General features: G+C 35.5%; 1 protein-coding gene across 1 annotated transcript; it reads left to right on the plus strand.

Moving 5' to 3' along the window:
* The first annotated feature begins 13,180 nt into the window (after nt 1-13,180).
* LOC121756525 (40S ribosomal protein S9-2) lies at nt 13,181-15,402 on the plus strand. The gene is made up of 3 exons (XM_042152089.1): nt 13,181-13,318; nt 13,757-14,138; nt 15,074-15,402. The coding sequence occupies exons 1-3, from the start codon at nt 13,291-13,293 to the stop codon at nt 15,255-15,257; spliced, it is 594 nt and encodes a 197-aa protein (XP_042008023.1). The 5' UTR covers nt 13,181-13,290; the 3' UTR covers nt 15,258-15,402.
* Nucleotides 15,403-23,216: the final 7,814 nt, after the last annotated feature.

Raw genomic sequence — 23,216 nt, forward strand, 5'->3', positions numbered from 1 at the left:
TTGAAACTATCATTTTATCCTCTTACACTATCATTTTATGATGCAAAAGTATTATTTTTCAAATAAAACAGAGCAACCAAAAAACATCATCAAACCTATATCATCTTAACCATATAAACAACCATTTTATGTACTTAAACTATCATTTTTAAAAGTTACCTCAAATTCATCATTGAGAGACAATTCAACTTCTTTCTCTGGAACTTTTTCCTTCTTTTCTTGAGCTGCTTTATTAACCATTTCCTTCTCTGGAAGTTTTTTCTTCTCTATATCCTTTTCCCGATTAAAATTTGGATTCTCATCAGGAGTCTGGTCATATTCGGGTATCAGAGTGAATGTAGGGAACTCATCCCTATTTTTCAGTATATAAGTCCTCTCAGCAGCTTTAGTAAGTTCAATCATGATATCGATAAATTCAGGATCATCAATATCATCATTGCTCATAGCATTTGACATTGATTTCTGACTTTCTGTGACACTCTGCATACATTCCTCTCTCATTCCCATTGCATTTCTTGTTGTGTCACAGATAACCTTAAAGCTATTAAAATTCCTGATTTCACCTGGCGCTGCTTCAAGGACATCAAGAATTTTCGACATTGAGTTTTTACACTCCCTGGCAGCCTCCTTCCATTGATCTATGAAAGTCTTTTGTTGACTTCCACGGGTTGTCCCCTCTTTGTCCTGATCTTTCATCTCCAATGATTGTACATCTTCAGGTACATCATCTTCAGATTCAGATTCATCATCTTCATCGTTCTCTTCATGTTGTTGCTTTTTATATCGGTCATACTTATGATCGAGACCAAACTCTGAAGCACTCATTTATGCTCTTTGCCTTTCTTTCAGCAGTTTGGCAGTCCAACCCTTATCTGTTGGATAGCATCTTGGCACCATTTTTTTTGAAACACAATTCTGTCGACGTAACAGGCCTACATTAACAAAAACTAAATATTAGTTTTTCTGTAAATAGATTCATAGACAATGGAAAAAAATATATTCTTACCACTACAAAGATGACTGGTCCGGTAAATATCTTTCTTGTGTTATTTTTCCATCGCTTTTGTGTTTCAAGCAATTTGGATATGACATAGCCACACCAATTGTATTCTTTGATCTTTTCCACTTCAGCTATGTAATCAAAAACTTGTGGGCTCAGATTTCCATCAGCAGGGGTGTTGATCAAGGCATACTCAACCAGAATCATAAAATTCAATTTGAACCAGTCACCACCTTCTTCGTCTTTCATCATCTGTCCTACAACATAACCTGGAACCATATTTTTTTCTCCACCTTTACAGAATCTAGCAATTTCACTTTTAATGTTGATATTTTTCTGAAATTTGTTCCTACTCATAAGTAAAGGTCCAATAGGGAACCCAAGAGTAATATGAACATCTTCATCATCTAAAAATAGTGATTCCCCGCTGTTCAATTTAATTGAACAACTATTATGGTTAAAGTTGTAAATCAGATAATAAGCCAATGATCTTGGGAAACTTCTTATTTTGAAGTGTAGGAGTGCGCCAAACCCAATCTCTCTAACAGCTCTTCTTTGATTCTTGTTTAGAGAATCGAGCATGTTAACGAAGAAGTCAGTATTCCTTCTTCCTGCCAAGGTCGGTGAGTCAATGTTTGTATCATCTTGAAGAACTATTTTCTTCCCCTTCTTTGCAGCTGCCTTCTTCTTACTTGCATCATCATTCTTTCTTTTCTTGTTATTTTTTATACTTTCTATTTCATCAGCCAATATTCTATCATCAACAGCAGCAGCAGCATAACCTAATACACAAAAGATTTCAGTGTGTTAAGCGGTTTATGTCATTATATTAAGTCAAAGTATCATTTTATCCCCAGAAACTATAATTTTACCCCCTGAAACTATCATTTTATCAAGTGCAACTAGTAAGTTTATCATTTTACCTACTGAAACTATCATTTTATTCCAAGAAACTATCATTTTATCATTTTATGCAAAAGTATCATTTTATCACTGAACCTATCATTTTACACACTGAAACTGTCATTTTATCCCCTGAAACTATCATTTTATCAAGTGCAACTATCATTTTACCTTCTGAAACTATCATTTTCAATGTAGAGATTTATCATTAATAAACAAAAGATTTATCATTTTACCTTCTGAAACCATCACTACTTGTCTATCATCATGATCAGCACCAGCATCAGGAATGTTTGTTCCTAATACACAAAAGATTTCAGTGTGTTAAACGATTTATGTCATTATATAAAGTAAAAGTATCATTTTATCCACTGAAACTATCATTTTATCCCCTAAAACCATCATTTTATGAAGTGCAACTATAATTTTATAAAGTGCAACTAGTAAGTTTATTATTTTACCAACTGAAACTATCATTTTATTCCCAGAAACTATCATTTTATCATTGGAAAAGTATCATTTTATCACTGAACCTATCATTTTATCATCTGAAACTATCATTTTATCCCCTGAAACTATCATTTTATCCCATGAAACCATCATTTTATCAAGTGCAACTATAATTTTATCCCCTGAAACTATCATTTTCAATTTAGAGATTTATCATTAATACACAAAAGATTTATCATTTTACCTTCTGAAATCATCATTAAGAGTGTAACATCATCATCAGCAACAACATCAGGAATGTTGTTTCCTAATACACAAAAGATTTCAGCGTGTTAAACGATTTATGTCATTATATAAAGTCAAAGTATCATTTTAGCACCTGAAACTATGATTTTATCACATTAAACTATCATTTTATCACCTGAAAATATCATTTTATCACCTGAAAATATCATTTTATCTTCTGAAACTATCATTTTATCACCTAAATTTCAATGACTTCAAAACAGGAGAGAGAGCAAAACTTGTCACTTAAGGTCAGGAGGTTAGAACAAAACACTACTCACAAAATTAGTACTCATATAAACTTCTTCGAATCTGCATTACTGCCGCATACATTTTTTTAAACCAAAGCGTTTTAATAAGGTCATGAGGTTAGGATATGGCTGTAGATACTGATAAACTAAAGGATCTCAACTATTCGCTTTATCAATATGAGTTTTACCACTATAGTCACACATTTGCTATAGACACTGATAAACTTCTTCGAATAAATCGCTGATTTAGAATGTAAAAATCGCTGAGTTAGGATATAGAACAAGGTATGAAGTAAATTCGAAGTAATTTCATCATGCTGTCATATGTAACTCTAAATCTACACTAAAAAACTATAGAATCTAAAAAAAAAGAGAATCGCAGGCAAAATGATAAAATCGAGCAAAAACAAAAGTAAAATAAGCAAAAAACTTCATCCAACCTTTCTTCGTTGATGCTTGAGCGTTTTCCGACGTCATATTACAGAATTTGGATGGATTTACCTTCGAAACTGAAACTACGGTTTGAATGCGATCGGAGAGTTTGGAAGCGATTCGGAGGGTTTGGAAGCGATTCGAAGGGTTTGAGTGTCAGAGAAATCAAATTTAGCGTCTAGTTCATGTTTTCTATCGACGCTCCAATTTGAAAACGAAATGACAATTTTGCCCTCATATATTTCTATCGGCTGCAAGTATCATTTTATCATTTTATAGGTTAGAAATATGATGTTATCTTCTGCAAGTAACATTTATCATTTTATAAACTCAGAGTATCATTCTATCCGTCAAAACTATCATTTTATACAGTAAACCTAAAATACCATTTCTTCAGCTTATATATCATTTTATAAGGTTGCTGTCATTTTATCCACTTATATTATCATTTTATCAGGTTAAAGTATCATTTTATCGGCTGTAAGTATCATTTTGTCATTTTATAGGATATAAATATCATTTTATCTGCTGCGAGTAACATTTATCATTTTATAAACTCAGAGTATCATTCTATCCGACAAAACTCTTATTTTGTCAACTCAGAGTATCATTCTATCGGCAAAAGTATCATTTTATCAACTCAGAGTATCATTCTATCAAGCAAAACTATCATTTTATCTATCATTTTATTGGCTGAAAGTATCATTTTATCGGCTGAAAGTATCATTTTATATCAAATGGCTTCAATCTGTCTTCTCATTGACTCTACCACAATTTCTTGAATCATGACGACCCATCTCATGACATTTACCACACCGTCGTAGAGGCTTATTTGCTTTCTTTATTGCACTATCCCTCTTTGATACTTTGTCACTAGCTGATCCTTTGGTTCTAACAACGTCTGGAGGATGTACATCAATTACATCATGTACTGCCATTCCATAAAATTCCTCAACCATCTTTTTCTTTTCAATGACTGAAGGTATTGCACAATTTCCAAATATATGCTCTTCCAAATCATCAAGACCAGCACATAACAAAGACAGATGATCCATACTTCCCTCAGACTTTTGGACTAATCGATAAAAGTTAGAGAACAACTTTTTCTTAACTTCCTGCTTTTCATCCAAATCTGCAAGGTAAAAGATAACATTATTACAATAAATGCTATCATTTCTCTGACTGAAAAAATAGAGTTTTTACAAATAAGGTTAAAAATGGAGCACACGTTCAAATGGTTTTATCTCCTCAGATGGTAGACCACGTGCTGCCTTTAGTAAAGAGCTCTTCAACCACCTTCGACCAAAATATTTCTCAGGAATGAGATTAGCAGACTTATTCTTCAACAAAGAAAATATATGAGAGCATAACAAACCAATTATGGAAAACTTCTTACAACTACAGTCGAATGTGTCTTGCTTACAATCATACTTAACATCCCATGTTCTACCATATTGGTCCTTGACCTTATGCATCTTGATGTTATCCTCAACAGTTATCGAAACAATCTCACATACCATACTTATTTCCTGTTGTACATGTTTGAAAATATTATCAGTGTAGATTGTAGATGCATGCTTCTCAATAGGCAATTGGGTTGACAAATCAGGAATAGTTGAGTAATCCAAGTAGTTCAATCGTGAATTGGCATTCCTTTGATCTCCAACAGCACAGTTAAAGAAATTCATGAACTGTACAAGATTTGCACGAGGCTTTGTGTAGTTTTTTAAAAAGCTATTCTCTGATTCAGACATCGATGTAGTCCTAAGAAGCGACCCCATGGGAAAATCTCGAAAATAAGCAGGAACCCAGAATTCTCTATCTTCAAACATCGATCCAAACCAGTGGACGTCTTCTAATCTATACCGTTCCATAATATCATTCCATATTATATCAAACTCATCAGGCTCTAACAAATCAGACTAAACACATGCATTAAACTCTTTTTTGAAATCTTCACTACCAAGCAGGGATTTGGGCAACTTATCGGACACCTTAACCATAATATGCCACATGCACCATCGGTGCCTTGTTTGTAAAAGTACTTGTTGAACAGCAAGTTTCATTCCCCTAATCTTGATCAGTGATAATCATTTTGGGTGCAACCCCATACATCGAACAAAACAGCCAAACAACCAAGAATATGAGTCTCTGCCTTCACTTGATAACAATCCAGCTCCAAATGTAACTGCTCTGGAATGGTTATCTTTTCCAGTGAATGGAGCAAAAATCATGCAATACCTTCAAAACATAACATAAAACTGAGTTATATTTTCATGCATACAGAAAAGTATCAGTTTATCAGCTATGACTATCATTTTATCAGCAAAAAGTATCATTGTATCCACTGAAATATAATTGTATCAGCAAAAAGTATCATTGTATCAGCAAGAAGTATCATTGTATCAGCAAAAAGTATCATTTTAGGTCTTTTAGCAACAAAAGTAATATACATGTTAGTGTTGTATGTTGAATCAAATGAAATTACATCTCCAAACATATGATAATTTCGTCTTGAAATAGCATCAGCCCAGAAGAGTTTAGTTACCTTTCCATGAGATCATACCTCAATTTCATAATAGAAGGCATCAGATAATTCCTTTTGAGAACACATATAATCAAAAATCATTTGAGCATCTGAACCATCAATATTGGACATAATATCACGATAACCATTTCTAATATCAATAATATCACATCCAACATTTTCAGGTCCACCCATTATCTCCTTCAAAAGTTTGAATGTTTGAGTGGGACCAATATTACACCTGCCACAATCCTCCATAAAACTTCGATGGATAGGATCCAGACTGCGATTGGCCGTCATAAAATGCCTATGCTCATCCGCAACCATTAAGTGATTATGATACTCAACAAACTGATAAACCTCATACCCGCTGCTAATACCATCTGAAAAATATCTCAAGTTGAGCTTAGCAAGACATTCACACCTAAACGACCGACACCTACGCCTCTTAACAGACACTTCAGTTGATTTTGATGCATGACCAGGTATAAAACTCTTAGAGCCTTGTCTGCTGCAAGCCAAATACTGCCACTTAATAATACCATGAACTGATTTGTTGCCCAGTTTACGAATGTCAAAACCAACTGAACGAGCATAGTGTTCATAGAAACCAGATGCTTCTACTAATGTATTGAATTTCATACCAATCATTGGCTTCAAAGCATCATCACAAACAGGAATGTACAAACCTACAAATCAGTAAAAGTATCATTTTATCAACTCAGAGTATTATTTTATCAGGAAAATCTATCATCAGAAACTATCATTTTATCAGTTTTATGTCATTTTGACAGTTTTATGTTACTTTGTCACGTTAAAGTATCATTTTATCAGCTTATATGCAATTTCATCAGCTAAACTATCATTTTTATAAGCTTATTGTCATTTTATCCGCTTAGATTATCATTTTATCAGGTAAAAATATCATTTTATTAAACAAAAATGTCATTTTATACACCAAAAATATTTATCATTCTATCGGCTGAAAGTATCATTCTACCCGGCAAAACTATCATTCTATCGGCTGAAAGTATCATTCTATCCGGCAAAACTATCATTTTATCAGTTTTATGTCATTTTGTCACGTTAAAGTATCATTTTATCAGCTTATATGCAATTTCTTCAGCTAAACTATCATTTTTATGAGCTTACTGTCATTTTATCCGCTTAGATTATCATTTTATCTGGTAAAAGTATCATTTTATTAAACAAAAATGTCATTTTATACACCAAAAATACCTATCATTCTATCGGCTGAAAGTATCATTCTACCCGGCAAAACTATCATTCTATCGGCTGAAAGTATCATTCTATCCGGCAAAACTATCATTTTATCAGTTTTATGTCATTTTGTCACGTTAAAGTATCATTTTATCAGGTTATATGCAATTTCTTCAGCTAAACTATCATTTTTATAAGCTTACTGTCATTTTATCCGCTTAGATTATCATTTTATCAGGTTAAAGTATCATTTTATTAAAAAAAATGTCATTTTATACACAAAAAAACTATCAACTCAGAATATCATTGTATCCGGCAAAACTATCATTTTATGATGCAAACCTAAAATTTATAAGCCAAAACTATCATCTTAACACAAAAACGGCAATACATAATTTAATTAAATAAGAATTTCAGTACATCAGAAACATAAACCAATCGACAGCTAATATTCATCAAAAATCAAATTCAATACATGAATCAAAACAATCAATAAAATAAAATATGAACACAATCAATAAGCTAAATAATAGATAATGATTGTTACCTTCGTTATTTGCTACGTTCTCCATCGAAGCAAATTCTGACAGCTATTGAACAGATAATCAATGAAAATCTGGAGATTATGGAATAATGAACCAAATCGGAAGGAAATCTGGAGTCTATTGAAATAATCGGAAGGAAATCTCTATGGAAATAATCGGAATGAAATCTGGAGTCTATGGAAATAATCGGAAGGAAATCTGGAGATTATGGAAATCTGAAACCAAATCGCGGAGAATAGGAAAGAATCGAACTGAGAAAGAGAGAAAGAATGGAGCGAAATTCAGAAATTTAAATGAGCGAAATGACATATTTACCCCCACGCATTTTTTTATGAAGTAAATCTAAATTTGAATCACAACCACAATATTAGAAAATGTGTAGTTCAGATTTGGTTATATGGTTATTACGATATTTAGGGGTTATCATATGATCACAACTCTATATATATATATATACTAAATATTATATTATCTAGCTAATTTATAAAAAAGTCTAACCTAAAATGCAAGTGCACATCCATCGTTTATATATGGTTGCTCCAGGCGTACCGAATATTATAAAAGTTTGGCAATTTACATATACGTCCATTTTGAGATTTAGGTTTAGCCAGCAGCTAATTCACTATGTACCCTCTTCGCAGAATATGAAACTCGATATAACAATTCTCACCAAGTAAGCTCTTCCAGTGCTCCCATGTGTGGTTTTGGATTCGCTACAAATTATAAAAATATGGTTGATCCAGACGTAGAAGCACAATCACAAGATCTACATGGTAGTACTAGTAGAACTAAAGCTACTAGATGATTAGATATGTACTTGGAATCGCGTTATATTTTTCGAGATGCATGTCCTCTAGCCAACAATTGACGCCATTCAATGGAGGTAAACACATAAGAAAGAGTTTTTGAAACTCGCAATAATACCAATGATATTTTAGCTATTGACCAAGCTTTTAGTATCGACGGTTATGTCTTAGACGACAAAAGGAGTAAACTATCTGTCAAAAATATGGAAGCAAGTCAAGCAACTATGTTACTCGATGATTGGGACAAAAGCAGACATGTGAAAATAAGAGCCAGATTGGAACACTCATGGAGAGTGATGGCGAAGAGTCATCGATGAGGAGGTAGGACCCATCGAACTATGACGATGAGTTGCGAGTATAATCGAGACGAATATGTAAGCCACATAAGAGAACTATGTAGGCATTGATTCCTCATATAGATTATGGATACGTAGACAACTTAACTTAAATCTAAAAAGTCTAACGGTAAAATTTCAATTTGAGGTCAAACCCTTTTCAATTTTTTTTTCTCATTTTGTGTTTTTGAACTACATTGGTTGTTGAAACTTGTAAATTGTACTCTAATGTATATATTGTACAACTCTAATTCAATAAAATTGCAATTTTTCTTCCTTATTGACTTTGTCTTCAATTTAATTTACGTGTTGTCATGTTTAAATTTAAAAAATTCAACAAACCTAAGTCATAACTAAAACCATTAAAAGCCGCCAACAACCGCCAACTTCAAACCGAAAACTGGAACCGCCAAAAACAATGGGGAGCCTGTTGTGATTAAAACACAGCAGGGCCTGCTGTGGTGGAAAACGACATCGTCTCATCCCTTTAAAATGATGGCGTTTTATTTAATCTCCAAATCTTCCACCAAATAAACAACGTAGATACAACTGTGGTAGAAAACGGCGTCGTCTCCTCCCTTTAAAACGATGGCGTTTTATTTAGTCTCCAAATCTTCCACCAAATAAAAAACGTGGATACACTTTCTTTCTTCTAAGTTCTAACTCTTTATGGACATAGAAATTGTATATATTTTGCATTCTCTATCCTTGTGTTTCTTCATACAAACAAGGATGATCGAAGGCATCAAAATAATCTCTTCAAAACCTATCAATTGCTCGATGAAATGATTAAGAGATAAGATATTTATTTGGAGTTGAGTTGGGAGATTGAAAACATGGTGATGTATTCAAAATCCCAATTTTGATCTTAGCAACTTAAATTTTACTTCATATATCTTGCTTTATTATCTATTTGTGGATCTTTGTATCTAATAAGTGTTTGATGAGTATGAAATAGTTTTGACATCTTATGTATTGTAGATAAGATTGGATGCTGATATACTTAGCATTAGTTTAGTTTTTTAATAAGTTTTTGATGAACATAAATATCTTTGATAGCTAATGCATTGTAGATAATATTTGCTGATATAGTTAATAGTAGTTCAAATTTTCAACAATAAGGCATCAACAATGATGTCTATGGCAAGGACAAAAGGAATACCTCTTTAAACTAAAAATAATTTGATAAAAATATTGGCAAATATAATCAGATAAAAAAAATCCAAAAATACTTTAAAGGAATATCTACGCTCTCATTTCTTCAAAACAACATTAGCAAAACTAATTAGATATAAACAATCCAAAAATACTAAACACAACTAATCTAAAAATACTTGTTCAAAAAGGCATAAGGTGTTATTATATCAAAAACTACATTCAAGGTGTGCTTCCAAAGCTTTGTATAATGTTGCAAGACATTCAAGACATTTCAGTGATCTCCATCTCCATGTCGATTTTAATAATTAGGATTAGATGTGCCTTCATAGCTCGGTATAGAGCTGCAAGACATGTAAATCAAATACACAGACAAATTATTAAATATTGAATTACTAGTATTAAGAGTTGAATCAACAAAAATGGTGTGAGAAAGAAAACAATGTATATAGAACAAAAAATAATACCATGTCGGAGTTGAGCATGTTGATCCATTAAAATATGTTCCATCATCATCATATAAAGTTTGGTCTAATGGTTCCTAAAAAAAATAAATCACAACTAATTGAACCAATATCTCCATACTAAATAGTTATACCAATAACAATTTAGTGAAACTCAAATGATCTGTAGTCCTTTCGAGGCACGCACGAGGTGCTGGAATTGCCGGACTTTTGGGGTACACACAAGGTGCTGGAACTTCTTTACAAGAAGCACGCAATGTACCTCGTACTCCAACAATCTACAATTAACGTACTATGTATATTTAACAATATAATTTTCCATATGCATAACCTACCTGTACTTTATGGTTTGTTTTTCTTTGTTTTGGCTAAAGTTCTACCCAACTCTTCAATCGTTTCGAACCTTTTACACCAATTTTTTTCTTGAATCCTTTTGATCCCATTAGAGAAGAGACCGTTGAAGAGGTATTCACATTGTCACTGAATTCTTGACCTTTTTTTCTGTTGAACGCATTCCCATTACCTTTATATATAGATCCAACATTGTTTCCTTCACCAAGGTGAAAGTGGATTGATGGACAGAAGCTTCATTAGCCAACCTTATAAGAATTCGACACAATCTCCAATACCGCTTAGTACTTTGTAATTTAGAATCTTCTTCAACCTCATTATCAATATAGTCATGGGCTACACCAATTCTAGCTCCTCTTGTCCACCTTTTAAGAATATAATTCTCAGGAAGCAACTTCACGTCTAACACATCAAACACTTTCACAGAGGCAACATATTAATCCAAACATCTCAAACCTTTGACAACTACAATAAATCATCTTTGTATTGGGATAATAGGTCACCCTCCTTTCCCTATCATGATCGATTGGTTCTATAACATACTCAAATGATGATCCCGATTCATATTTATGCTTGATGGATGCAGCTGCAGACAAGATAAACTCATTCTGGAAGAGATAAAAAAACTGATGGAGTATAGATCTTAGAAAGTTTTCTTAATATAGGAGAGTTCTCTAACCTCAATCTAGGCAACTTTTGGCGTGCCTCAAAATCATACTTCAGTTCACTGTACCATTTGTCCTCCACAACCAGTTGAAAATTCTTAAAAAATTGTGCAATGTTTAAATTGGACATTGTACAATTCTTGATACTAGAATTAACACTCTTACTAAGTTGTGAGCTTCTCACACCAAGTGTGAAGGCTTTTATGTAGCATCGTGCTCATTTTGCCTTTACACTATACATATACACATGCAGTTAAGAGTTGGGTCAAAATCATATTAAAAGCCGTTGACTGTTTATTTTTGATGGCTCCATCCATTTTGGACTGAGTCTGACCCGAGTTTAAATGTGTGAGATGCAATAATTCAAAACATAATTATTAGAATAAAAATCGTAAAATTGTGATATGTTTAGGACCACCTTTGGCCCCTATTCTATTCTTAACATATCTATCTACACATAGAAGGATAACAATGCAGCTAGAATTTGTAGATTCGCTCGAATGGTGATGCAATTAGAAATATGTCGATTGGCTCAAATACTTACTAATTTAACGGATATGAGTTGGAAATTTGTAACCTATTATAATCAATTATATATTTTTTATAGCAGCCAATTTTGTGACTACAATTACACGCTAGATGCTACATCAGATGCTTTGATGTCACATTTATTTAACTAGTAATTTATAAAATGAGCTTGAATTTAGTATCACCTAATGGGTCACAAATTTTAATTTGCTCTAAACATAGTTATATATTGAAAGTGAGCAAAAATTCAAAAATTGAATATCCAAACGGTAAAGTTTGGCATAGTTATCGTTGTTCAAAACGATCATTTTATTTCATTAGTGGGTATAGAATTATTTCTCTATGCACATCCATGCTTGCCTTCATTTAAAGTTTGCGGTTATTTATTCATGATGATCCGATTGTTAATTTAATATGGGAAAGACAGTGTTATTGTAAGGAACAACAAAAGCAAAATAAGGATATAAGTTTCAACTTAACACAAAGTTAGAAACAAACATAGAATTTAATGAAAGACCAAATGAGGAGAGGAGTGTTTGAATAGATGACCTTCAATGGATAAAAAAACTACTATAAAAAAAAGATGAGGACGACTCATGGAAACATACCATCTAAAAAACTCCATCACTAGCTACACCATATTAAAGACACACTTCTACCTAGTGGCTAAGCTACAAAACAACCAATAACCATGACAACGGAATACAAAGGAAACCAAATCCAAAAGAGGAGGGTTGAACACTCTCAAGGAGGCTATTTTAAAAATCCATCAAAGTTTTATTACAAATAATGCTATTCCAAAATTCTAAAAGTATGATAGAGAATAAAGTATGTGAAATTAAATGTTTTGTTGGTTCACAATTTCTCACTCCACTTAAATGTCACATATTTTTATATTTATTCACTCTTTACTAAAAACGTGAAAAACTTTGTAATAAAAAAATCTATTCTGTAATTTTTTGACACGATCTAATTGTAATGTGATTTAAAATTGAAAATAGTATACTCTATTTATCTCATATCATTTTCATTTTAATCCATCTATAAAAATAATTAATTTTTATTTATATAACTTTTTCTTTTTAATAATTTTTTATTTTATCAATTACTATGCATTAAGAATTCCAAAATAAGTTACACACCCAATTTCTGTTTCCAAATGGGCCAAATATATCGTCCATTTGAGGAAAAGATAATTTAGGCCCCAACTTATTTAATATGGGCCGCTAGTAGCACTCACAAATTATTCGGAACACTCTTTTCCCATTAGGGTTTTAGCCTGAGTATAAATAGCACTCACAAATTATTAGGAACACTCTTTTCCAAAATAAAACGGACGATCAGCTGCAGGCGGCGTAGGAGGCCACAGATTATGGTGCACGTCTCGTTTTACCGCAATTGTATGCATCTCTATCTCTTCTTTATGGTTCTATCCTTATATGCATACACGATACACACTCAATTTTTGCTGTGCTTGTATTTCTGCGTGTTTGCGTTGCCACTTTGTATGTGCTCTTATTTCCGTTGCGACTAATTTGCAGATTTCTCATTTTATGTAGATTAGGTTTTCTGAATAGTTGCTAAACTGTAGGATCAAACTAATTTTACCTTTTTTTCATTTTTTCACGCGTGTTCACTCATTAGAAGAAATCTTCTGTTGTAAGTTTTAGTATCAGTTCATGCGTGTTAATTGGGATATTTTCTGAGCCTCCATCAAATTCAATATCGACTTGTTCTAATCAGACGAGCATTGATCTAATTAATGTAGTTATATCATGGAAAAGAAGCAGACAGTGATTAAGATTTTGCAAAACTCTATTAACATGGCACTGTAACAGATGGGAAGACATTTAAGAAGCCTCGTCGGCCTTATGAGAAGGAGAGACTTGATGCTGAGTTAAAGCTTGTTGGAGAGTATGGCTTGAGGTGCAAAAGGGAGCTATGGAGGGTTCAGTATGCTTTGAGTCGTATTAGGAACAATGCTAGAAATCTTTTGACCCTTGACGAAAAGGATCCCCGTCGTATTTTCGAGGGTGAGGCCCTTTTGAGGAGGATGAACAGGTATGGCCTGCTGGATGAGAGCCAGAACAAGCTTGATTATGTCCTGTCCCTCACTGTGGAGAACTTTCTTGAGCGCCGTCTCCAAACTTTAGTCTTCAAGGCAGGCATGGCCAAGTCTATTCACCATGCTAGAGTGCTTATCAGGCAAAGGCACATCAGGTATTGACTATATATATAAGTGTGTTTTAAATTAGTGTCAGTGCTGCTGTTATTTTCTTATTTAAACTTGTGTCCCTTTGCTTCAACTAACATTTGTTCGCAACCTGCCAGTGAACTAGGACTGTAGTTTATGCACTTTTATTTGACCTTTACGTGATGCATGTTTTGATGTAATGGATTGTAGCTGGTGATAGTTGAGGATACCTGCAAAGTTTTAATTACTAAAAGTTTATTAGCCATATCTGGAGTGTCGTGATGTGTCTTTTCTTTTTTGTTGCCTTGCAATCCAGATTTTTGTTTGTTGGATCTTCGCATGGATGGTGAGTTATTTGAACCCTGTTTTTTAATCCCTCCTATATTAAACAATCGTTTAGCCTGTGTCCAATCTAATAAAGGATATTAGTTAAGCCTTTTCTATGTTGCTCAAGTGTGTATATGATTCAAGACCAAATCATCTTAGCATTTCAATCCAAACTCATCACATAAGTTCTCTCTATATATGTTCTTTTCGCGCACTCATACGTAGCCCATATGGCCAAGTGAAACCATGAACCAGACCAGGTTTCACTACTCATTTGTAGATATTTTGTTGCAGCGTCATTGTGCCATATATCTGTCTTGGTATAACTAGGTAATAGGTAGGAACATAAATCGAAAGACTAGATAGCTTATACCAAGTCTTGAAGAACCTTGTAACTGCCATATTTTGTTTACATGTCTGAAAACACCAGCCTCAGCATTAAGTGAAGCAGCTCCATATATTGTGCACAATGATTGATCTTGTTTCTATGGAGTTTACTTAAGTGCGTATGTGTATTTGAGTCTAGTTTATCCAATTCCATGTTTATATCTAGAAATTTATGTGTACACAGCCTTTATGTGTTCATAACACAGTTAACCCTGTACCGGGATTAACTAATTATATGCATCTCCAGGGTTGGGAGGCAGGTTGTCAATGTCCCTTCATTCCTTGTTAGAGTTGACTCCCAGAAACACATTGATTTCTCTCTCACTAGTCCGTTTGGCGGTGGTCGCCCTGGAAGAGTGAAGCGAAGGAACCAAAAGGCAGCTGCAAAGAAGGCTTCTGGTGGTGATGGAGATGAGGATGATGAAGAGTGAAGTGTGGGTTTATTTAGTTTGTAGTTTTACTGGTTGAATCATCTTTTTCTTCTGCAGCTTTGTAGCGATGTATTCTCTTTGCATTATCAGTGATTTTGTTGAGATATTAAGAGTTAATATGAACTTGTTCTTTTTACATGTTAAATTTTGCCATTTATAATGAAGTTGTAACTTTTGCCTTTTCTTTTTTTTTTTAATTCTTTTGTCCCACAAAAATATGCGTTTTGGGTTTGACATCGATTATAATGCAGAGTAATTGATAAAGTAAGAGAAATAGAAAGAAGATGTTAAAATATTGTTATTGGAGAATGAGTCTATCTTTAGAGGAAAAAGATTTTTCAAAATTGAAATATTGTTGTAGAATGCACTAAAAAGGGTAAAAGTGTATATTCTTATGGGACAGAGAGAGTATGATAAAGCTATTACTTAGTAAAATATAAAACGCATGATTGAATTGATAGTTTGTAAGTTGAGAATTACTTGTATAATAGAAATAGAATTTGAAATTTTCGGAATAGGTTAGAAAACTGTGTTTAATCTCTAAAATCCTCGTTTGATATTATTTTCTTTAGTTTGGTTTATTTTGGATTTGGTTCAATGTCAAACATTTTGGAATATAATCAAGAAAATTACATATGAATTATGACGTCATCCTATTAAGGCCATCTTCAAATGGAATTCTAAAATTTAAAATGAAGCGGTAAATAGTAAATAGCTGCAATGGTACTTGAAAATCTATCTTATTTTGGATTTTATAGCTTGGTATGCTATGTTTTTATTGTAATTGTATGGCCATCCGCATCGCGTCTCGATGCTGTCTCTATCTCGTCTCAGAGAGACGAGACCGCATCGAGATAGCGATGCGGGCTCCGTCTCGTCCCCAACCCGTCCCCATCCCGCCCCGCGAGACAGCTCGCCACGCGCGTTGGCTACGTGGCGAGCCGTGGTTCGTCCGTGACGCCCACTCGCCGGCCCGCGAGTGGGTGTCGTCGTTTATTTCGGTTGAAAATGTATTTTTTTGTTTTTTTTAAAATTCAGAAAAAATTTGAAAAATAAAAAAAATCCCAAAATTATACTAGCCGTTTCTAGCCTTTTTTTACAAATTTTTAATTTTTTTGTATTTTTTAAGCCCCCAATCACTTCTATAAATACCAAATCATTCCAACAAATTAATCCACCAAAAAAATCTCTATTCTCACTCAAACACTCTACATTCTTCATCTCAAAACATTATTCTTCTCCCAAATTTAATCCATTCATGGATCCATTTGAGCAAATGCGTCGAATAATGGAAGAATCGCTAGAAGAAGATCGACATAGGGAGGAGGAGGAAGCCGCGGCGCCTCAAAGGCGATCCCGGATTAACATCCATCGTAACCGGGAGGAAGCCGCCGCAAGGTTGGTACGCGATTACTTCTGTGAGAACCCGGTATGGGGAGAGACCTACTTCCGTCGCCGTTTCCGCATGCGGAAACCGCTATTTATGCATATCGCAAATACATTGGCAGCCCGGGAAGAGTACTTCCAAGAAGGGTTCGACGCCGTTGGCCGTCCCAATCACACGACGCTCCAGAAATGTACTGCAGCAATCCGCCAGCTTGCTACTGGACAAACGGCGGATTTGTTCGACGAATACCTGCACATTGGGGAAAGCACTGGGAGACTGTGTTTGATGAACTTCTGCAAAGGCGTCCAGGCAGCCTTCACCGACAAATTTCTTCCGAAGCCAAGCACCGCAGATTGTCAGTTTCTGCTCCGACTTCACGAAGAAGTGCACGGATTCCCCGGGATGCTTGGCAGCGTCGATTGCATGCATTGGCAATGGAAGAATTACCCTGTAGCGTGGAGGGGGTCATACACGAGCGGCCACAAAGGCACCCACCCCACCGTTATACTCGAGGCCATTGCTGACTACCGGCTATGGATTTGGTATGCGTATTTCGGGGTCCCCGGATCGAACAACGACGTCAACGTGCTCAACCAATCCGACCTCTTCAGCGAAGTTTTGAATGGTAAAGCGCCGACCATCAACTTCATCGCTAACAACCGCCAGTATAAAATGGGGTACTATCTTACCGACGGCATCTATCCGAAGTAGTCAACCTTCGTGAAGACGTTCAACAAGCCGATGAACGAAAAACAGACTCTTTTTGAGCAGAAGCGAGAGGCTGTTCGCAAGGATGTGGAGAGAGCGTTCGGGGTTCTCCAAGCTCGATCAACATTATCAAAGCCCCGGCTCGTACGTGGTTTATGGAGAATATGGTCTTATTCATGTATACGTGCATAATCTTGCACAACATGATTGTCGCCGACGAAGGACCTGAGGAGGGAAATTGGTTCGACCCTGAAACCCCGGGAAGCTCTACCGCAAGTAGTCCGCCTCGCAGTGGAGTGCATCTGTCTTTGCAAGAGCGGATGTCTGTTCGGGCAAGGACACGTGATTCTACCGCCCACGCCCAACTCCAGGAGGATCTAATGGAGCGCATTTTGGCAAAATTTGGCAACCAGTAGATGCACATGATCGTCATTAGACAACTATTTCTTCTACTTCTTTGAGTTTTAAATTATGTATTTTTTAAATTATGTATTTTTTATTTTTTTAGGATTTTATTAATGTGGTTTTTTATTTTTTAGAATTTTAAGTTGTAATTTTATTTTATTTAATGAAGTGTGTTTTTATTAATTGAATTTTTTGGAAATAAAAATAAAAAATGAAATTGAATGAATAGTTAACGTTTCGATGGTTAAGAGACGGTTAAGAGATGGAGGTATGCAGGTGTTGTCTCTTAGTTAAGAGATGGGGTAAAAAGTACAGTGGGGCCCATGAATAGTGAAGAGATGAGACGGTTAAGAGACGGATAAGAAACAGGGATGCGGATGGCCTAAGACCCTTCAATGAGATTGGAATGTTATATGATTTTTTTGTATGATTGTCCCACTTACATGTCTTTCAAGGGATATGTTGTTATTGATGCCATAAGAATGTATTATTCTCATATTTGTGTAAATGTTTTAACCTTGTTGGAGCCAGTGCATGGGACATGTTTTGCCAAGAGTTTTATAATGCTTATTGTGGCTTAGCATAAGTTACATATTCATGATGTTGTGCTTATTATATATGTTGATCATAAAAGTTTATGGATACATTGTGTATACCAAGAAGAGGAGGATGATACGATCATGGAAGCCGTGCATAAGAAATTTCAACTGCAGCTAGATTCAATCAGTAATCGTCCTGTCAAGATGACAACAAAACGCTCTCCAAAGACCACCAGTGCCTTCCTCTTTTAAAGAGCTTCGCGTGAGTATCTTGCACGCCTCAATCGGAGTCTGGAGGATAGAATTATGATTGTTTTACAAAAGCTGTGCACCGAAGAGCGAGCGAATTGAAGAAGGACAAACGCCTGGGCGGACGTTTTGCGCCGTTTTGGCCAAGAGTGTTCTCGCAACCAGGCAAAATGAGGCGTCGAAACGCCCGGTCGGGCATTTTACTGTTTTGACGATTTTCTCTATTTTAAGACTTTTTCTTGGGTTTTCAACCCCACATTTATATTCTCATTTGTGAGACTTTAGACTTGGGTTGAGTTCATTGTAACTTGTGAGATTTGTTTTCTCCTTTGTGAAAGTTCCTATCCAATTCTTATTTTGTAGTTTGCTTGATTCATCAGTTGATTCATTCAAGTATGACCAAGTAGAAGTCTGCATCAAAGGGCATGTGAATTCCTTTGAGTAGTGGAGTCATTGATAAATTTAGCATGGTGAAGGTATCTTAGAGTGTTCTTTCTCCATCATCAATGGGTTTATCTATCAAATTCATATTCTCCATCTTCTTTTCTCCATAAATTCATAGGGGATCTACTCCCTCCGTCCCGGCTAAGATGACACATTTCTTGACCGGCACGGGATTTTATGAGTTATTGGTTAAAGTGTTTAATTGGAGAGAGAAATGGTGGGTGTAATTATTAAAATAGAGAGAAAAAGAAAATAAATATTTTAATAGGAGTGGGAAAAAGTGGTTGGGTGTATTAATTGGAGAGAGAAAGTTTCCAAAAAAAGAAATGCGTCATCTTTGTTGGGATAAACTAAAAGGAAAACGTGTCATCTTAAGCGGGACGGGGGGAGTAGTTTTTTAAGACTAGATTCACTCTATCCTTATTTTTCCTTTTTGATAAGTTTCAATTGATAGATCATCATCACAACGGAAAAAATCCTTGTGTTAATGAAATCACAAATACATGATTTCATATCAATTGGTATCTAGAGCCTAGTTGCCTACTATGTGTTTGATCTATTGTTACTATGTGTTTGATCTATTGTTACATTGGGTTGGGTTTTGTTGCTTTGTTTCCTTGTTTTTTGTCTGTTTTGATTGGATGACCAAATTGATCAAATGTGGTTAGATTAAGATGAACTTTGAGGTGTATAATCTATGATATGTGATTAATTCTCTGCAAATTTTCATTGAAAAAATTGTTCGTTTGCCCATTCATCTTTGGGTTAAAAATTGTTGCCCTATTTTGGTATAGTTAGAGAAAACCATACAGATCATATCCAATTCTTAGATCTGACTATATAAGCATATTTTCCCCTTAATCTAGACTTGATTATGAACGTCTCCACAAAAAATCATCTAATTTGGATGTGGGGATCATTAGTAAAAATTTCATAAAGATCAGTCAATTTTCAACAAAAGTGTCATCTCTTTCTTGTGTGCGCGCATTTTAGACCTAGAACCTTACTTCATCATGCTTTCACCACTTGCTTTTACTTGTTTTTGAAGTATACCTTGATTGATCTTAATTCTTATACAAGCATTTATAGATAGGAGTTGGATTTATGAGAGAGTGAACCTACCATTCACTATATTCTAAGCCTTATTCGAGAGACATTAGGGAGTGAATATTGGGGGTTGGACATCTTGGGTGAGATTATCTTCTTATATCTTTAGGGTGTGAGAGTTATGTTTTGGCTAACCAGACTTGGACTACCTCCTTGTGTATTGTTTACTTGTAGATACAAATTTATGCATCTTCGCACCTTATCCAATAAGGAGACACATATGGAGGGGGTGGAGAGAGGTGTGTGAACAAGCAATCCGAGGCCCGAATGATGGCGGACTTCAAAGAGATGGATACATGGAATGAAGCCCGATTTAGAGAGATGGTTACTCAGATGGAAGTTTGAATGAAGGAGTCTGATACCCGCATGCAAACCCCATTAAAAAATACCTTGTTTTAAGAAATTAATGCTTTGAAAGGAGGTGGAACATCAAGGCCTCTTACCCCTAGGGCTAATCTCATATCTAATACCAAACGATGCCCCAGATGATCATATATTGAGGTGGAGAGGTATAAAGGGTGGCGAGGTGGAAATGGAGGAAATGTTAAGAATGTGGTAATGTGGAGTATGGTCGTTTTGGATGGGATTTGGAGTTGTCTTAAAAAGGAATACTACAAATTTTTTAGGTCTTTTCTTATTTTCTACAAATTTTTTAGGTCTTTTCTACTACATTTTCTTAGACTTTGTGTTTATATTTAAACTAGTAAGTACCCCCGTGCGATGCACAGTTCAATTAATTTTAAGAAAATTAATTTAATATATCACCTTATCATTACTTGAAAATTTGAAAACTAAAAAAAACTAAACTTGCTAAACTTAACATCTACAAAATATTTACAAATGGCATATATATACACTACATATGTATATGTTCTAAAGTTTTTATCCTTTTTTTTCTCTTCTAGAATTCTCTACTTTTTTTTCCTATATATTTTATTTATTTCTAAATATTTCTATCATAAATTATCTTCAATTTTTAATTACAAAAATCAGTCTTATTATTTATTTGATCACATTTCATACAATAAACATACTTAAATAAGAAGACGATGAACCGCAGCTTAGTCGGTAAAACATTTTTTCACAATCCAATAGGTTAGGAATTCAGCTCATCACGAAAATAAATAGGCATCATTATTATTCAATTTTTTGAAAAAAAATTGATTAAGTAGGTTTCCTAAAGCATAAAAATTTAAGATGGTTTCTCTCTCAAATGGCTACCACTTCAAATTTATAAAGATTGCATCACTCGCTGCACCTCCGTCCCGCCTCGCCTGCCTCACCGCCTTACCATCAGCTTGCCTCACTGCTCCACCGTCGTACCTTGCCGCATTGCTGCTCACCTGCCTCGCCAAATCTCCTTCTACACTGCCTCGTTGTCCACTACAATAAAAGAATAGTAATTTAATGACAAAAATTAAAAATCACCAATAATATTTAAAACCTTCAATATTCCACCATACAACATCTAGCTCATACACAACGATTGAAATAAATATTAATTTATAGTTTGACTCATTATTTAGTGAAATGACCGATTTAAAATATATGGCCATCAATATTTTTAATAATGAGACCATTACAATCAAGGGCGGACACATTTGAGAGTTGGGTGGGGCTTAAGCCCTTACCCAAAATTTAATTTTTATTTCTTTTCTACTTGAATTTTTTAAAATTATTAGAAAGTATCTCTAGCCCTTACTAAAATAATATTAGGGTATCCACAATATGGGTGGCGCGCCCGCCGCCCCGGAGTCACCGCAGCCGCGGCGATCTATAGTGCAGGAAAAGTGCACCTAGCGTGGACGGATGGGAGGGGGCGAAAAGGCCATTGCTGAGTATTCGACGAGGACGCTGCGGGTGGGGAGCGGCGCGGCGGTCTACTGCGCGGTGAATGCGCCGCGGCAGTGGACAAATTTTTTTTCCTTTTTTTAATGAATATCTTCTCCAACGTTTCAATGATATGCGCAGGAGCACAGTACATACCCAACTTTTGATTGAAGAGGTCTGGGCACGTAGGGGAGGGGGCGCAACGTGAAGAACATGTGTGATTTTCCATAGATGAAATTTTTGTTGTATAATTTTCCCCTTACTTTAATACGACGAAAATTTAGTTTTCAATTTTAATTTATTTAATTAGCCGTTTTTTTCTAATTATGTATAGTCCGATAATTTTAATCTTCATTGAATTAAAATATATAAAAAATAAAATAAAGTGAAATATGGCCAAAAAGAGTGTCCACTATTGGGGTGGAAACTTTTTTTTGTGACTGTGGACAAATTAGAAGTGGCTGATGACAAAAAAAGTGGCTTGTCCAGGGGAAATGTCCACACTATTGTGAATACTCTTATAGATGAATAATCAGCAAAATTTCAATAGAGAAAAAGGGCTGAACTGAGGCCATCCGCAATGGGGCGGACGATGGCACGCCCGATGGCGCGCATCGTCCGCGCCCGCCATCGTCCGCCCCATTGCGGGTGCGTGACATAGGCCGCGGACGATCGTCGCGCCCTATACTAAGGGCGCGGAGTATAGCGCGGACGATGTCCATCGTCCGCCCCATTGCGGCCTACGCCGACGATGACCGCGGACGATAGGCCATCGGCCGCGCCATCGTCCGCCCCACTGTGGGCTACGCGGACGATGGTCGCGGACGATGGCACGCATTTTTGATTTTCTATTTAAATCTCGTTTCTTATTCATTTGTACATACGAACATATCGACTATCTCTTTACATATTCTCTCTCAACATCCAACCAAAATGAATCTCGGCGACGACACCAATAGTTCTAGTTCGTCTGAGTCCGGTAGTTCGACGTCAGAAGCATTAGATGCAGCCGTTGAAGAGGCCATGGCGGCATGCTATGCGGCAATGCAGCGCGAGGAGAAGGCGGCGGCAGCGGCGGCTGAGCAAGTCCATAGGCCTATTCGACATAGTTAGTATGTCCGACGTGACCACCCGGAAGCTCACAAACGTCTGGTTGAAGACTATTTTGCCGATCAACCACGATGGGGCCCGACTGTTTTCCGCCGCCGGTTTAGAATGTCGTGGTACCTTTTTCTCAGCATTGTTCGGACATTGTCTTCACGTGATGAATACTTCACATTTCGGGAGGAC

Source organism: Salvia splendens, chromosome 11 (assembly GCF_004379255.2).
Source record: "Salvia splendens isolate huo1 chromosome 11, SspV2, whole genome shotgun sequence".
Taxonomy (NCBI): domain Eukaryota; kingdom Viridiplantae; phylum Streptophyta; class Magnoliopsida; order Lamiales; family Lamiaceae; genus Salvia; species Salvia splendens.

Bases quoted from the DNA above. Each gene is read 5' to 3' on its own strand.
- LOC121756525 (XM_042152089.1), top strand. From the start codon at position 13,291: ATGGTGCACGTCTCGTTTTACCGCAATT. The intron at 13,319-13,756 runs GTATGCATCTCT...GCACTGTAACAG, and splicing joins CGTCTCGTTTTACCGCAATT to ATGGGAAGACATTTAAGAAG. The intron at 14,139-15,073 runs GTATTGACTATA...ATGCATCTCCAG, and splicing joins ATCAGGCAAAGGCACATCAG to GGTTGGGAGGCAGGTTGTCA.